At 46.9% G+C, this 17,725-nt stretch overlaps 1 protein-coding gene across 25 annotated transcripts in view; it reads left to right on the top strand.

Annotated features, from left to right (window-relative positions):
- KALRN (kalirin RhoGEF kinase) overlaps positions 1-17,725 on the top strand; it is a 637,031-nt gene that overhangs the window by 504,744 nt on the left and 114,562 nt on the right. Inside the window, exon 1 of one of the 25 annotated variants that reach the window (XM_045812715.2) lies at positions 6,885-15,041. The exons of 17 other annotated variants lie outside the window; for them this stretch is intronic. In XM_045812715.2, coding sequence (XP_045668671.2) covers positions 14,954-15,041 — 88 coding nt within the window. In that variant the 5' untranslated portion in view covers positions 6,885-14,953. Of the gene's footprint in view, positions 1-6,884; positions 15,042-17,725 lie in introns of those variants that run through there. 7 more of the 25 variants (XM_045812714.2, XM_045812708.2, XM_045812707.2 and 4 more) reach the window with 7 other exon arrangements.

Below are 17,725 nucleotides of genomic sequence, written 5' to 3'. Positions count from 1 at the left end.
AGACAAGGAAAGTGAGTCTTGGAAAGATTAGGTCACTTGCCCAAAGTCATGTAACTTACAAGTGGTGGACCTCGATTTGAAGCCAGTACGTCCGTTTCCCAAGGTCTCACTCTTCACCAGGGTGCTCTATGACCACCCAACTCTGAAGACATTTGTGACAGGCACTCAAGTTCATCGTGCCTCCATCTGACCAGGCTGCCCTTTACTCAACCAGTCGAGCTGGATGAGCATTTAGAGAGAGATGGCCAGACACCCTGCTCTCTGTCACTCTCCCTCCCACCTCTGGCCTCGTGTGCTCCCTCCCTAGAGGTAGTAGCCGCAGGCACACAGATTTTTGTCCTGGGGATGCTTTGCCCACTAGAAAGATCCTGGTGTCCCCAGCTAGAGCAGAAAAACTCTGATCGGCCCCTGGATGGCTAGCAGGCCGAACCGGGGCCACTTCCGATAGGGGCTGGCCTAACCCTGGAGCTGGTCCAGCCTGTCCGGCTGATTTTCTGCAGGATTAGAACTTCCTGTACTTTCTGCTGCTAGGAACCAGAATGGGCCTTTCCTATCCCCTCTGCTGTCAGATCCAGAGACTAAAAGCTTCCTCCTGCCTACTGACTCTGGAGAGCCCACCAGAAGTCTCTCTCTTAGCTGTCAGCGCGATTCTGCGTTAGGAACAGCTACTCCCAGGTTTGAGTTGACCCCATGTGCCCACTGCAGGGATTCACCACGTCAAGCTGAAAAAATACCTGGAGGATCAATAGTCCCCAGATGTTTCCTTTCAGGTGCGGTGTAACACGTTGAAACTGTCGTTACTGGTCTACACTCCCGCTCCATTTGTGCATCTGTAACTGACCAGCTGTGAGGGAGTCACTTTGGAAATCAGAACTCACTTTCTCCTAGAACAAAATTGTACACATGAGAGTGATGCATGGGGGTGGGAATGGGTTTCCAGGCTAGCCCACAAAATCGTATTTAAGAATAACATAGCTGAATGCAGTATGTTTGCAGTGAAAAATGGCAGTGAAGTCTTTAAAAAACAGCACTGGTGGATAAGAACAACTGAAACCAAAAAATAGCGCATTTGCATGAGAAATGTAATAAATTTGTGTGCTGATACTTCTTGAAGTAAAGTGTGTTTTAAGACAGATGGAGAGGCATTGGTAGAGATTCTAAAAGGAGTTCCTAGTCATTTTTCAGAATTATTAAAAGTTAGAATTAAAATTTCTCTTTTTATAATTGAATAAAAGTGGTCCTTGATTAGATTTCATTTCACTTCAGAACGTTGGCTTTCATGGACTCTTGGAATCTTGGAATTGAAAAGCACACTAAAGGTCCTCTGGTTCACTCTCTCCCTAATATAGGGAGCCCCTTCTGCATGTCTCTCTCTGACAGGCAGCTGAGCATTACTTGAGCGCTCCCAGGGACCAGGAGCTCATTATTTCTAGAAGAAGCCTGCTGCATTTTAGTGCAATTCTAATGGTGAGGAATTCCTCTTCCTGCTGAAATCCAGATGTTTCCTGCCCATCCCTCCTCCTGTTCTCCTTTCTCCAGTCCCCCTTAATTCTCGTGCGGCATCTCCTGATTTTTATCCAGAACAAAGTAATTTGCATATAAAAGGTTAGATACTTCTTTACTAAGGTAGTTTTTCTGTACCTTTTCTACGTACATCTTTTATTAATTTCTTAGGGCAGAACAAAATATTTTGGATTAAATTCAACAATCCTAACTTGTTTAAAATGATTATGTGTGTGTGGTTTTAGAAGTCCTCGTAACCATCCTTGGATTTAGGAACTTGGCAGCTGTCTTGTCTGGCTTCACCCCTGCATGTCGAGCACCCGCCAGTCCCTCACACACACCTCTGATCTGGTCTCCTTCTCTCTGGGCCCAGCTTAGAGGTGATCAACTTCCACTCAGAGGCTCTCGATGGGCGCATCTTTCTTCCTGGTTATTCCCGACAGTCATTCATATTGCTGCTTATTCTAAACGAGCATTTTTATTACCCTTCATCCCTGTTGTCCTGAATTACCTGCACAGTCCCCTTCAGTCCTAAAGATGTCTGCTTTTTTCTCTCCACATCAGGTGAGCTGGTAACCTAAAGCGATGACCCTAGGTGTCCTATGCTTAATCCACCTATGCTTAGCATCAATGTCTTCATTTTAAGGCCTAATTTATTAGATCGAACCACAAGAGATTGGTATTTTTGTTAGTCAAAAATGGTTGAATATCAGCAATTTGAAACGGTTCAATCTAATGTATTACAATCATCCTTCTTTTTCTTAGAAGTGTACTTACACCTCCTTGAGGAAACAGGTGAGGGTCTGGGTCTCAGGGAGCCAGATGGGCTAAGAAGAGGACAGGGTGGGAAATGAGTGGAAAATCACTTTATCTTAGTTTCCACACCTATGCGAAGGGAAGCTGATAAAAATGCCTATATCTCAGAGTTGCTGGAAGGCTCATAGGTGGCCGTGTTAAGTAAAAATGCTTTTGTTTTCTTAGATTTTTTTTTTAAGCAATCTCTATACCCAACATGGGGCTTGAACCTACAATCCTGAGATCAAGAGTCGCATGCTCTACTGACTGAGCCAGCAAGGTGCTTTTAAACTGTAAATTGGTCATGTTGTCGTGTACACAGTCTATTTAGAATGAAACAAGAGGCCTGCCTACCATGAAGCTTTGCCGCGGAGTGTAGCAGCAGGCCATGAGATGAAAGATGACAGATGTGGAGGGACCACGAGTCCTGACGTGGAAGACCTGGGTCTGAATCCCAGCTCAGCCGCTGACTAGCTCGTGTCCTTGGGCAAGATCCCGAAAGTCTATAAAAAGGGGCAACAGTGCTTACTTCCCTTGTGTCAGACTTCCCAGCCTAGGACCTCACCAGAGGTCAGTTAATGTTAGTCTCCCTACCTGTCCTTTGTCCCAGCTCTGACAGCTCCATAGAGGTGAGTCTAGGATATGTCCAGCCTGAATCCTTTCCAGGGCTGTTCACAGAGTCAAGGTTCAGTTTCTAGTTTCATGCATAGGTTCTTTTTTTTTTTTTTTTTAAGATTTTATTTATTTATTTGAGAGGAAGTGAGCAAGAGAGAGAGAACACAAGCCAGTGGGGGAGAGAGACGGAGGGAGAAGCAGGGACGCAGTCCCAAGACCCTGGGACGATGACCTGAGCCGAAGGCAGACACTTGAACTAACTGAGCCACCCAGGAGCCCCCCATGCATAGGTTCTGCAAAGGCCCCAGTATTGTCTCTAGCCTGTACTCCGCTTCCTTCAGTTTCTATTCCTGGCTTATCCTGGGCCCTTCCCCCAGGCTACTAACAGCAGGTCTGTCTAGCTGTATGATTCCCCCCCAAATAATGGTTTACTCCTTTCTTCTAACTTTCTTTTACCTTCTACCAAGAGAGTTGAGATCCTATCTGATATTTGAACTGAAAATTTTTGAAGTTATTCCCTGGCTTGCCCTTCTCAGTGACCTCTTCTCTTTCAGTGATGAACTGTGGTCATTGAAGGAAGCATTAGGATCACACTATAGAGATGGCCTGACCTGTGCGATGGAGGGCAGTGTGAGACATCAAGGGTTGGGATGGGTGTGGGGATATCATGCCTCAATGGTATGGGCCAGAAATGGCTCAGTGGTTATTGACCAACAGTCTGGGAGCCCTCACAGGATGGAGTTTCGGGAAGAGGGAGACGTAGGGGCCATCCAGTCCATACTCGCTACCCCCCCCCTTTTTTTTAAAGAATAAAAGAGAGCAAGGATTGTTGGAATGTGAGCCCCAGGCCTGCTTTGTTCTGGGCAAGATGTCCTACCTGCAGCTGGCTACTCTCCATCCGATATTATTTAGGACATGAAAGGGCTTCAAATCGAAGACTCAAATAGGAAGATGTCAGGCCAGGCCACATCCTCCTCTAAACACACCGCTTGTGGCGCTGCCTCCCAGTACGGCTGAAGCAGGAGGAGGGCACGTGCTGTCAGGGGGAGAATGGATTTCCCTGGGGCCCTCCACAGAGATTCTGCCTTTTTCCTTTCTGGGGCCAGCCTGCTGTGACTTAGCTTATGCGAAATGCCCATTTCAGTAGCATATTTTCATGCCTTCTGGTGTCCACTGCAAATCTGTGAGGTCTACGTCAAGATGAGGCCCCTTCTCATCTAGAGGGGAGGGAGGGTGAGACTTGAGTAGCAGTCTTGTTCCTTGAAACCTCCTGAGCCAGAAGATGGGGCTCAGAGCTAGGATGAGAGCCTCAGAATCCAATTCCAGAGAGGGGAGGCCGCCATTGCCTGTGCCTTCTGGGGAGAGGCTGGAGATGCTGGAGAGGAGGTCACCCCAGCAATCCAAATATTCCCCCAAAAGAAGACAGTGCCATTTGCTCTTACTACAGCTAGCTGAAACCACTACCCCCCCATCCCCTCCCCCCCCAGCCAAAAGAACAAAGAGACCAGGAACGCCAGGCACTGAATGTGGCTCAGGAGGCAGAGAAGGAGCAGGTGCTGGTGGTCTGACTACTGGGGATGTGCCTGCCCTGTGTGCTTGGGAAAGCTCCAAAGGAAAAGGGTCCTACAGGCTGCCTCCAGCAGCCCCTGGAGGCACACCAGAGGGGCCTTCAGTGGCGGTGTTCTGACACTGCTTGGCAGGACACTGTGGTCAGGACCTTCCTCTTGCCCCCTGGACTCCTTCCCCTGTGGCCCTTGAACCTTGAGAACAACTTCCCCTCATCCAGGACCTGTGTAGGATTGAAACTGCAGCCTGAACCCAAACCTGGCAACGTGTTAAAGTCTTTCAGCTTCTACCTAGTGCCGTATTTAATACTGGCTCCTTGTCCTCCAGGAGCAGAGAGGCTGGCCTCTCACTGAACAGCCTGCCCCCTTCTTTGTCCTTGCCCTGAGGATAGGACTGGGCCATCTAGTTTCCCACCACCATTCCCCAGCCCCAGCCAGGGCCTCGGATTCGATAATATCACTTGCCTTACTTTCAACAAGGCCCTATAGGCCTTGGGAGCTCTGGTTTCCTCCCTTTCTGCTCAGGTGGGCAAATAGACATTTACCCTGGCTGGCTCCCAGCTGCTGGGGGGGAGGGGGCACCTTGGGCTGAAGACCCTCCTCAGCACAAAACAGTCCCCTAGCTCCTGTCTCACCTTGACTAAACGCCAAGTCGTTCCTGTGGCTGCAAGGCGGCTCCTACGATCCTGGCCCGGGGCCTGCTGTCTGACATCATCTGCTAGGTCTTCCTTTACCACTGTGACCAATCACCACAAATGTAGTGGCCGCACGCAACAGACACTTATTCTCTTACAGTCTGTAGGTCGGAAGTCCCACGCACATGTCACTGGGCTAACGTCAAGGTATCAGCTGGGCTGCATTTCTCCTGGAGGCTCTAGGGGAGAAGCTGTTTCCTCGACTTCCCACCTCCTAGGGCCTACCTGCATTCCTTTGCTGGTGGTCCTTAGTCCATCTTCAGAGCCCACAGTGTTGCATGTCAGATTCTCCTTCCACAGTCTCGTCTCCCTCTGACCACAGCTGGAAGGGGGCTCTGTTTTTAGGACTCATGTGATTGTGTTCACTGGAATATTCCAGGATAACCTCCCATCTCGAGGTCCTTAACTTAATCACATCTGCAGAGTGTCTTTTTCTGTGTAAGGTAACATTTCCACCCATCTCAAGGTCCTTAACTTAATCACATCTGCAGAGTGTCTTTTTCTGTGTAAGGTAACATTTCCACGTTCCAAGGATTAGGATGTGGACAGGTTTGGTGGGGCCATACTCTTCCTAGCATGTCCTACCACTCTCCTGACCAGCCTGCCTGACTGAGCTACTGTCCGGTCAAGCCACGCACATTCTTCCCCCAGCGTCTTTTGTTCCCGGGGCCTGGGCCACCCCAGATCCTGCAGCTCTGCAGATACCTGGACTGCTTGCTGCCACACATCCTTCATATCTCCACTCCAATGTCACCTGCTTAAATCCCACCCTCTCCCCTGTGCCGTGCACCCCTTTCCCTGTTTTACTTTCCTTGTTGCATTCATCATCACAGGATGACATTTGTTAACATTTATTGTCTGTTCCTACCACTGCCCCACCCCCTCAGTTCCCTCTACAAGTGCTGGGATGTTGTCTGTTTTGTTCATTACTCTATCCCCAGCATCTAGAACAATGGCTGGCATATAAGAGGTCTCAGTAAATATTGGAAGGGAGGGAAACCATCCATCAAGGACCTCCAAGGAGTTTCTGTGTGAAGCACCAGGTTCACTGTGTTCTCCATCCCCTCAAAACTGTAGTGGAAGCTGACTTAAGCTTTAGCGGGAGCCTGAGGATGGGAACTGGGAATAGTGTTCTGATGTCAGTCAGGAGTTTTGACTGAGGAAATCTTTGCATTCCTGTTTCCCGGGAAGTCTGTTCTGAGGACCCGTGGACTAAGTACCTCACATTTATTTGGGATGGTTGAAAACTCAGCAATAAGGATGGGCAGTGTCTTCCACACTCCTCTTATTATTGAAGCCTTCAGTAAACTGGCCTGAATTACATCAAGGCAAAATCCACTTTGCATTTGATGTGTGAGAACCGTCTGCCTGGTGCCCCATGAGTCTCCCAGCTGCTGCAGCCGTCCCCCACACGGGGGAGGGAAGGTGGCGCTGAGGGTCGGACGGGACGTGCCATCCCTGTGGTGGCCGCTTAGGGAAGGTAAGCCTCCCTGAACTGGAGCTCAGTCAAAGCGATAGAGACTGGCACTTGCTGCTGCCCGACTTCAGGAACACTTTGACCTACTTAGAAGTAAGCATTTCTGAAGTCGATAAACCCTGGAAGGGTTTGTTTTTAGCAACTCCAGCATCAGTCATCTTTCACTTTGATAAAGAGCTTGTCTCCTCCTGAGCTCAGGCGGCGGCTCAGCACAGATCTCCAGGAACCTGTCCTGGCTGCCCGCAGCTTGACCTCTCTGTCCCCACGGAGCAGGAACGTTGGCTGCTCTGGGGAGACACCTGTGTCCTCAGTGAAATCCCACTGATTTCATCGATATGGCCTAGACCTCCCCCTCCCTGCCTGGGGCCTGGTTCAGACCAGAGAGTGATCAGTGAGACTTCCTTCCTGAAAACAAAGAGGAAGATTGACAGGATATTCTGGGGCTTCACGTTCTTGAGTGTGAGTGAGTCAGCGGAAAGAGGCAGACAGGTGTCAGGTAGGCAAGCACAGAGAAAGCCATTTACACATACAGGATGAGCTTAGGGATGCTTTTGTCATTGGAGTCTGTGGTCCCCCCAGGGCCGGCAATGGTGCCGTGGTGAGACCACACTAAACAAAGAAGAGATTACTGTGCATAATGCTGGCAGTCATGCCTTTTTCTGTAGACATTACTATTAAAATGGCACATATTGCCTGGGAATAGTTACCCATGCGGACATTACATAGTTCTGTAAGACATATTTGGGGTTCAAATTAAATATAGAAGTAATGCACACTTTGCACCTCCAATCTCTAATCTGAAGAGTTTCCGGTTACTGATGATGATTATCTCAGTTCCTCTTTTTCACATAAAGACAAAACCTCTACCTATGCCCTGTCCTGGTCTGCCTTTAGTTCCCTTTTTCTGCCACAGGAAAAAAAAAAATTGAACCAACTGTTTCTCCCAGAACTCACCCAGTTCTTTGTCTTTGCTCAGGATACATGTCTTAGTCAATTTCTATTTCCAGTATAAATTTCCCAAATCCCCGTATACAGTTGAGCTAAGTGACTTGCAGATAGTAGATGTTCAAAAACCAACAATTTGTTGAATAAACAATCAGTAACTGTCTTAGAGTTTCAAGCCATAATCACAAATGGAAATCAGGGTGGGGTAATTGAGAAAAAATTATGAACCACCCTGGCATCAATAATCAAGCAGTTCACAGGTCGGAAGTCCACACCAGGAAGATGAGGATTAAAGGACCTGCAATTAGCCACTGGAGGGAATAACAGGCAGCAGCAGAATGAATGAAGGGACCAGTTGTCAGAGTTCGAGGAAGTGAAAACATCCAAGTCTGGGTGTCTACATCAACCATGCAGGAAGTAATCTCAGAGTGTAGGTGGCCGTGAGCCCCAAGGTCAGTGGTTTTTAGCCCTGACTTGACTTGACTCTGAAATCTCCTGCAGAGCTTTAAGAAACTGTAGATCTGAATCTGGGAGAAGTGAGAGTCCCTGCTGGAGGAGGAAAAGGCAGGCCAGGGGCATGAGGAAAGCATGGCCTGTCTCCAACTTACCAGGAGCCACGTCCACAGCCCTCACTGAGCCTATGCAGGCATGGTATGTAGAAGGTGTACACTCTACTTGACCTGAGGTGGGGCACCATCTCCGGCTGAACTCACACTAAGAAATGTGTAGAAGTGATGTGATTTTGAAAAACTCTGTGCCTATAAATTTGAAGAAGCCTAAGGACAACATTCTGTCGGTGGAAAGGGCAGATGCCTGAGGTCACCACCGTCCAGTGTTACTGAAGCCTGTGGTTGACATGGAGGAGAGGGCAGTCCCTTTAGTCCCTCATTCTAGGCCCCACATTATGGTGTACCAGGCCCAGTATATCTGCAGGCTGAGACCAGCAAGAATTCCTTGGGGTTCACTGTGGTGAGGAATGCAGACGAGACATAAAGTAGACACACACAAAGTGAATAGAAAACCTAATTCGTGCAAAATGAACTTTGGAGGAGGCCTCACTAAGACAAACTCTGCCAAATAAGAATGAGGCTCAGCCATCTGTTTGGAAATTAAGAACACTCTAAAGATATATGCTATAGCTCAGGGGTTCTTAGCCTGAACTTTGGGAATGGATGGGTAGGCGTTTGAAACCCTGAAATTAGACATTCAATTGTCTTATGCAAAAAGGAGTTTATCTGGGTGTGCGGAGTCCAAGACGCAGTAAGCCTTTGGGAAAAAGTGTTTCTAGTTATTCAGATAATATCATCAGAGCTCTCCCCCAGTTTGTCTGTCTTTTTGTCTCTCTTTGTGTCTCATCTCTATCTCTGTCTCTAGCTCTCTTATCTCTTTCCTCCATGTTGACTTTATTCTCAGGCAGCTTCTTTCTATGTGATTATGGCCAGATGGTCTCCAGCTGCTTCAGGCTAACATTCCACCAACTTAGAAATCCTGCCATCCCAGGACTTCTTGCTAAGCTCTCACGGTTTGTGCTCCTTGGATAAAATTGGGCCGTGTGTTAAATTTGAATCAATCCCTATAACTGATTGGCTGAGCCCAGGTCATGGACCTGTCCTTGGAATGGAGGGTGGATGGGGAAGGATGTCAGGTATACCCAAAATATGGTCTGAGAATGGAGAATGGAGGAGCGCTGCTTCCTCAAAGAAAAAATCAAGATGCTATTACAAAAAGAAAGGGCATAGATTACAAACATATGGGAAATATTCTCTACATTAGTGGTTCTCAGAGTGTGGCCCCTATACCAACATCAGCATTCCCAGGTAACCTATGGGAATGCAAATCCTCAGGCCCCACCCCAGTTCTACTGAATCAGAAACTCTGGGAGAAGAACCCAATAACCTATGCTTTAACTCACCCTCCAGGTAATTCTGATACGCACTCAAGTCCGAAAACTATTACACTACACTACTGGTTCTCAAACTATGCTACATGTTACAAACACCTGGGGAACTCTTAAAACTACTGAAGTGGAGATGCAGCCATAGTGAATTAATCTGAATCTCCAGGGGATTGGGGAAGGAAGATCTAGGCATCAATTCCTAAACTTAGTTCCACCCTGGAATCACCTGTGGAGCCTTAAGAACAACAGCAAAAATAATTAATGCCTTGATTTGTTTTATCTTAATTACAATAAAATTAACATTGTTATATTAGTTTCAGGTGTACAGTACAGCAATTCAACAGTTCTCTGCATTACTCAGTGCTCATCAGGATGAGTGTACTCTCGAATCCCCACCACCTATTTCACCCATGCCCCCCCATTTCCCCTCTGGTACAGTGAAATCATATGATACTTGTCTTTCTCTGAATGACTTATTTCACTTAGCATTATTCCATCTAGGTCCATCCATGTTGTTGCAAATGGCATAATATCATTCTTTTTTATGGCTGGGGTAATATTCCACTATCTATATATATATGCCACAACTTTATCCATTCATCTGTTGATGGGCACTTGGGCTGCTTCCATAATTTGGCCATTGGAAATAATGCTGCAGTAAACTTGGGGGTGCATATATCTTCTTGAATTGGTGTTTTTGTATTTTTGGGGTAGATACCCATTAGTGGAATTACTGGTTCATATCGTAATTCTATTTCTAGTTTTTTGAGGAAACTCATATGGTTTCGAAACCACAGTGGCTCCACCAGTTTGTATTTCTACCAACTGTGCACAAGGGTTCCTTTTTCCCCACATCCTTGCCAACTCCTCTTGTTTCTTGTGTTTTTGATTCTAGCCATTCTGACAAGTGTGAGGTGATATCTCATCATAGTTTAGATTTGCATTTCCCTGATGATGAGTGATGTTGAGCATCTTTTCATGTGTCTGCTGGCCATTTGTATGTGTTCTTTGGAGAAACATCTGTTCATGTCTTCTGCCCATTTTTTAATTGGATTATTTGTGGGTTTTTTGGTGTTAAGTTGTGTTAAGTTCTTTATGTATTTTGGATACTAACCCCTTATCAGCTATATCATTTGCAAATATCTTCTCCCATTTAGTAGGTTGTCTTTGTTTTGTTGACTGTTTCCTTTGCTGTGCAGAAGCTTTTTATTTTGATATATTCCCGATATAGATTTACTTTGATTTCCTGTGTCTCGGGAGACATATCTAGAAAAATGTAGCTACAGCCAATGTCAAAGAAATTACTGCCTCTGTTCTCTTCTAGGATTTGCATGGTTTCAGGTCTTACATTTAGGTCTTTGAGTTTATTTTTGTGTATGGTGTAAAAAAGTGGTTCAGTTTTATTCTTTTGCATGTAGCTGTCCAGTTTTCCCAGCACCATTTGTTGAAGAGACTTTTTCCCATTGCATATTCTTGCCTATTTTGTTGAAGATTAATTGAATATAATCATGGGTTTATTTCTGGGCTTCTGTTCCATTGATCTATGTATCTGTATTTGTGCCAATACCATATTGCTTTGATTACTACAGATTTGTAGTATATCTTGAAATCTGGGATTGTGATACCTCCAGCTTTGTTCTTCTTTTTCAAGGTTGCTTTGGCCGTTCATGGTCTTTTGTGGTTCCATACAAATTTTAGGTTTATTTGTTCTAGCTCTGTGAAAAATGCTGCTGGTATTTTGATAGGGATTACATTAAATCTGTGGTTGCTTTGGGTAGTGTGGACATTTTAACAGTATTTGTTCTCCCAATCCATGAGCATGGATTATCTTTCCATTTGTTTGTGTCACCTTCAGTTTCTTTTATCAGTGTTTTATAGTTTTCAGAGTACAGATCTTTCATCTCCTTGGCTAGGGTTATTCCTTGGTATTTTATTATTTTTGGTGCAATTGGAAATGCACATAGAAATGCAACAGATGTCTCTATGTTGATTTTGTATCCTGTAGCCTTACCAAATTCATTTATCAGTTCTAATAGTTTTTTGGTGGAGTCTTTAGGGTTTTCTACATAGAGTATCATGTCATCTGCAAATAGTGAAAGTTTTATTTCTTCTTTACCAATTTGGATGCCTTTTATTTCTTTTTCTTGTCTGATTGCTGTGGCCAGGACTTCCAGTGCTAAATTGAATAAAAATGTTGAGAGTGAACATCTTTTTCTTTTTTTTTTTTAAAGATTTTGTTTATTTATTCAACAGAGATAGAGACAGCCAGTGAGAGAGGGAACACAAGCAGGGGGAGTGGGAGAGGAAGAAGCAGGCTCATAGCAGAGGAGCCTGATATGGGGCTCGATCCCACAACGCCGGGATCACGCCCTGAGCCAAAGGCAGACGCTTAACCGCTGTGCCACCCAGGCGCCCCGAGAGTGAACATCTTTGTCTTGTTCCTGAACTTAGGGGAAAAGCTCTCAGTTTTCCACCACTGAATATATTAGCTGTGAGCTTTTCATACATTAATGCCTAGATTTTTTAAAAGCTTCTCTGGTGATTTTATAAACATCTGTGTTTAATAACCATTGCCCTACCATCCCCTTTAAATTGTCCTGGGGACATTAACATAAAACATATAGATGCAGGTTAGAAGAATCAGGCATCTATTTTCTTAAATCCCTCAACTCAAAACTTGGTCACATATCGGATGTTGATTCCCTTTTCTTTCACATTCATGGTGAGTCTGTCTTAGCAACTAGCTCCACAAGGACTGGGATTGTTTTTGTTCACTGATGTAGACCTAGTACCTAGAACAGAACCTGGCACATAGTAGGCATTCAATAAGTATTTGCTGAATTATTGAATAAGTCAGTCAGTGTCCCAGTGGTGTTCAAGACTTCCTTGTTGGGTTGTAGACATCACTGGTTTCATTCTGGAAGGCACATGAAGATGGCAATGGGACTCAGAGTTATTGGTGTCCAACCGCTGAGTGAATCTCCAGGATGGCCAAAATGTGTTGACCATATCAACTTAAGATGGGTAGGTGGTCCTAATGGTTTTATGCCTTTGAGAGTAGGATGGATTCCCAAGTTATAAGGACCTGTGGAAACATGAGTGATGGGTTGTTTTCATAGAAACTAAGACTACTTTAGGGTCTACTCATACTCTGATTTCTGAAGTAAGGGCTGGATCTTCCACAAAGACTCAAGCCAGTTTCTGCAAGTTGATGTCATCTGCCTTTTGCAAAGGATCATGACAGGAAAGTGGTCAGCGTTACCTGAACACAAAGGCCCAGAAGGAAGACTTAAGTGAAAAAGTAAGTGGTTACCAAGCAATTTTGAAGCATCTTTCAATTTCTGTCAGCATGCCCCAAAAAGTACCCAGAGAGGTGGATTAGGTGGCTAGACTAAATATAGATTCTTGTATCATAGCCCCCATACAGTGGATCGCAGGCAAATAAAGCTCACTTTTAGAAGAGCGGAGGTCCTAGCCAATTTTCTGCTCTGGGCTGGTAAGGACAACAAAATGGCGTTTGTCTTTGGTGATGTGGAAGAGAGAACTAGACAGTAGTATGTATTCGTTGCCACAGGTCAGAACTGGAACCCAGGATAACTATGATCCTGAATTCAGTCAGGCTGACAAGATGAGACTGACCACAGCCAGGATGTTTGGCAAATCAGAGATCCGGAGTGTGGGCTGCATGAGCAATTTGAACTTTTATTTCTCTGTTTCGTGTGTGGAGCACCAGGGGCACATTTCCTACCCAGCAATGAGAGTCTCATATAATCCTTATGAGGAGAGCCTATCAGGGAGATGGCAGTGGCAGAACTAGAAGTGAGATTTTGACTCTAGGTTCTACTGTTCCTATGGGGGAAGCTTTTTAGAGTTTCTCTTTAGACTTAAACCATCAAAGCCTCATCATGGTTCATTCATTCAGTTTCGTCAGTTATAAAAGAGGACCCTACCTTTTAAGAGTTTTGTGTGTGTATAAATGAGTCAATGTTTACAAAGCAATTAGGAAACGGCTTGGCACAAATAAATGCTCGATGCATGTTAACTACTGTTCTTCATTAAGCTGTGCTGCTGTTATTTCCTGAGCATCTGCTGTGTTCCAACCGTGTGGCAGATGCTGCAACACTAGATCTAAACATGGTTCAAACTGAGAATGGAAGCCCTAAATCCTGGTTAACTCCTAAAAGGCTTGGCCCGTGGCTGTCTTTCTTACAGGTGGGAATTGGTTACCTGAGTGATCAGCTTCTGTTTTTTTATTCCTCTCACATACTTACCTTTTTTTCTGCTCCATAGGGCTTTTTTTACTTTATGAGTGTGGTATGGTTCCAGAAACCCCTTTTTCCTAAATCTGGACGCAAAAGAATGGGAGAGATGACCTGTGAGTGATAAACACAGTGGTTCATAGGGAGGCCCAGCGGATGTGATTCAGGTGGGCTTCATGGTGCAAGTGAGGGATGTGAGTGTGTCCTTGAAATGTGAAAAATATTTTTAAAAGAAAAGCTTAGGGCTATGAGGAAAGGAATGATAGACCCACTGGGTGTGGTTGGGGAGATGGTCAATGGAAGTCTTCCTCCACCATTAAGTAAGATGTTTGGAGTTTCTCTGTAGGCATTCACCCAAGTGGAACTATTACATGTCTAACAGGTACTTACATGCATCTGTCTTTTAAAATCCTATTAGCAATCCTGTTAACGTAACAATTCTTTCTCTTTCTTTTATTTATTTACTTTTTCAATGAGGAATTTGTCAATCAAAAAAGTGAAGTGAGTTGCCTGAAGTCCAACAGTTAGTAGGCGACAAAACAGCTTTGATTTCAAATATCCAGAGTGCTTTTGCACAACATCATTATAGGCCAGGAGCCTATAAAAAACTCAGGCGCTGTTATCATCATTAGCATTAAGTAGTAAAAGGAGGGAAAGAAAAGAGTTAAGTGAAGGTGTTTTCAGTGCAGAGGAAGCAGTCCATGTTCCAAGACCGAGGGGAAGGAGAGGGCGCATCTGTTAGAGAGGGAAAGCATTATTAATTCTTGAGCCCTCTAAATCTGCTCCTCTCCCGCCTCTTTGGCCGCCTCTGCTTGTGTGTGTTCCGCCAAAGCTGAGGAGTAGAAGCTGCACTCAAGGAGAAGCACCTGTTGTGTGCCGGAGGCTGTGCGAACCTCGGGCCGGCCCGCAGCGCTCCCCCGGCGGCCACAGCTCCGCTGCCGGCGGGGACACCGGCACACAGCTGGACTTTGGAACTCCGCCCCTGAGGCCCTCCCTCCCCGCCGGCACCCCGCCCCTCCTCCCCAAAGTGGCTCTGGCTCCCAGAAAGAGCGGCGGCCGCGCGGCGGGGAGAGGACGGCGGTCCGGCCGGGAGGAGGGCGGGAACTGGCTCGCGGCCGCGGCGCTGAAGTTTCCTGCCCGCCGCGCTCCCACCCGCTGCTGGCGGCCCGGGCCATGCCGGAGCGCTGGGGCCAGGCGGCAGCATGAAGGGCGGCGACCGCGTTTACACCCGAGCGGGTCCCTCTGTGGGGTGGCTCTTCGCGAAGTGCTGCTGCTGCCTCCCGTGCAGAGGTGAGTGGCTGTCGGCCTTCGCGCCGTCTTTTAGCCAAGCCCGGGCGGCGGAGTAGGCGGGAGGGGTGGGGAGCGGCCGAGGGGGTTCGCTGGGCCCAAAGTTCGCGTCGGTGTCCCTAGCAGAAAGCGGGCTCGCTCGCGGTCAGCTTCTGACTTGCATGGCGAGCTGCAGTTTGGCATCCCAGTTACTTACTTGTCAGCGACTTTGGATGTCAGGACGCCAGCCTGCGGGGGGCGGGGAGCTCCCCCCCCTCCCCCCGCCCCGCAGCTGTGTGTCCCTGTAGTGGCCGAGTCGCACTCCCCTGCTCTCATTTACATACGGATCTCAGCTGAGGGATTAACGAGTGACTCCTAGCTATAGGAATGTGTTTGACACTTGTCTCTACACTAGGAACTATTTTTGCCAAGTGACAATTTTCTTTGGGGACTGGAGCGGGCTTTTCTCTGCTTGGGCTTTTGCAGGCTAGCTTGGGTTTGCAGCTCTGGGCCGGAGCTTGGCTCATTAATTAACCAAGAACTCTCTATGTACCCAATTAGGGCTGTATTTAATTATTCTGCTAATTTTAATGTTGTTGAGGAGATCTCAGGAAGAGACTAGTTTCCCCAAAATCAGCCTGCAAAACAAGATGGTGAGAAGGGTCACAGAAAGAAGGGTATCAATTGTGGAGCCTCTCCTGAAAAAGAAATGGAGCCCTTCTTAGGCAGAGTGCCCGTATGTTCCTAAAGCTGTTCCTATCCCTTTAACGCTTCAGCTTGGGGGGGGGGGAGAGGTTTTGTTTCTGTGTGGTTAGAAGTGAGAATATAGCCTCTCACCTGACATTCGCCCTTTTTAAATTTCACCTATTGGACCTCTCCACTCCACCCCCATTTACAATGCCCCAGTCTCTGTCCTCATCCTCATCCGACAAAGTCCCGATGGAACTTTCTCTCTGAGTTACTGATGAATAAACTTCATCCAAGTAACCCTTCATCATCATCATCTACGCCACAAACAGAGCAGAGCCCTGACAAATTCTTCACCCAGAGCTGAGATAAGGCTACAACAACTAATTAAACCTGAAGGACCTTTTCCCAAGTCATTACAGTTCGTAATGCCAGCATTAGTCTTTCGATCTCTGCATGTAATTAGAACGGCCTGGAACTGTGTGGTGGCCAGCTCTAAAAGCCAGAATCAGGATGGAGAAGGGATCTTGGGGGCCAGGGACCCTCACCAGAATCTAAGTCTAGTTCAGAAACATTCAAAACCAAGGCTGGGAATTGAAGGAAGGGAACATTAAAAGGGAGAGGAAGCAGGAAATGGCCAAAGGGAATCTGAGTGGGTGGGATTGCTCTGAGGGCTGAAGGGTTTCCAAGCAGGATTTCTTGGGAGCCCATTTCCTGTCAAAAAGCATAATTCCGGGGACTTGGGCAGGCTTTTCTAAAGCCCCTGCATCGGTCTGCTTGAATCCAGATGTGTAGCCGCCCCAATTTGCCTGCAGAAGAATTCTCCTGGGGTCTCTCAGCCCTCGGCTTTGTATGTGGCCCTGACTGCCCCTCCAGCTCCCCCTCTGGCTCCAGGGCTCAGGAAGGGGGGAGGGGGAGCCTGCCTCCAGCCTACAGGGATGGGAAAGCGGTGGCTGCAGGCTCTATGGCTTGCAGAGGGGGTGTGGGAGGAGAGGTGGTGTTGCAGGAGCCAGAGCCAGAGCAGGAGGAGACCAATGACCCTCAGCTGAAGATTGAGGGAGGCAAGAGGCCCAGACAATGAAAACTGCTTAAAAAGGGAAAGGAGAGTAACAGAGGTGGGTGCCTAGTCACCTTCTCCCACTTCCCTCCATACTCCTTCCCAGATGTGAGACGTGAAGATGGCAAGTTGGGGCTCAAATCTGAGGAAGTTGGGGGGTGGTGAGTTAGCCATCCTTTGAAGAACTCTTGGCCTCGGCTGGGCAGGGCAATGGATTCTGAGGTATGGGGCACTACCCCAGGCTCTCTAGGTCTGCTCTAACAGAAAAGAGAGATCCAAGTCTCCACCCATACTGGAGGCATCTGTTCTATTCGGAAGCAGATTGCAAAGATAATGTCTGTACTGAGTTTGAGCACCTTGCCCAGAGCCCCGGAAACTTGCCCAGTTGCAACACGGAGAAGAGCTCAGGGAAGTCTGAGAGGCTGGCTGGTGTGGAGGGCAGCGCCGCCAGGGACTGTCGGCCTCTCTTTTTCAGTTGAACCAGTTCCTCTGGTTGTACAGACTTAATACAATGAAAGGCAACTTCCCCTTTTCCATAAAGGCAGCTGGCTGTTTGGCCTCTCTCTCTTCTCCTGAGAGAACTTAGCTATCCTGCTCCAGGAGGTGCACTCTGAAACTAGTGGGTCAGAACCCACTACTGTGGTTCCCAAGTCAAGGGACCTTCCCCAACTGGCTTCCTGTCACTCAGAATTCAAAGGACAGAGGAAAGTCTGAGAAAAGTCCTTCTGAAGTCTGAGGAAAAGAGGAAGTGGAATGTTCTGGCTATTTTTGACCAACCCAAAGCCAAGTGAATCCTAAGTGGTTTTAATTGTTAGCACGAGGTTAAGGGTCAAGGTTTAGTGATGTACCTGTGTGGTCTTTAAATATCATATTTGAGGAAAATGTGGGTGAAATTAGTTGAGCCTGTCTTTTGATTTGGAAAAGTGAGGAAAGCAACTATCTTATTGTCTCTTCCGGGTTTTGA

Source organism: Ursus americanus, chromosome 4, assembly GCF_024610735.1.
Source record: "Ursus americanus isolate L20-20 chromosome 4, mUrsAme1.1.p, whole genome shotgun sequence".
Lineage (NCBI taxonomy): Eukaryota > Metazoa > Chordata > Mammalia > Carnivora > Ursidae > Ursus > Ursus americanus.
Note: the sequence above shows the minus strand (reverse complement) of the source record. Positions and strands in the feature narration are given on the sequence as shown.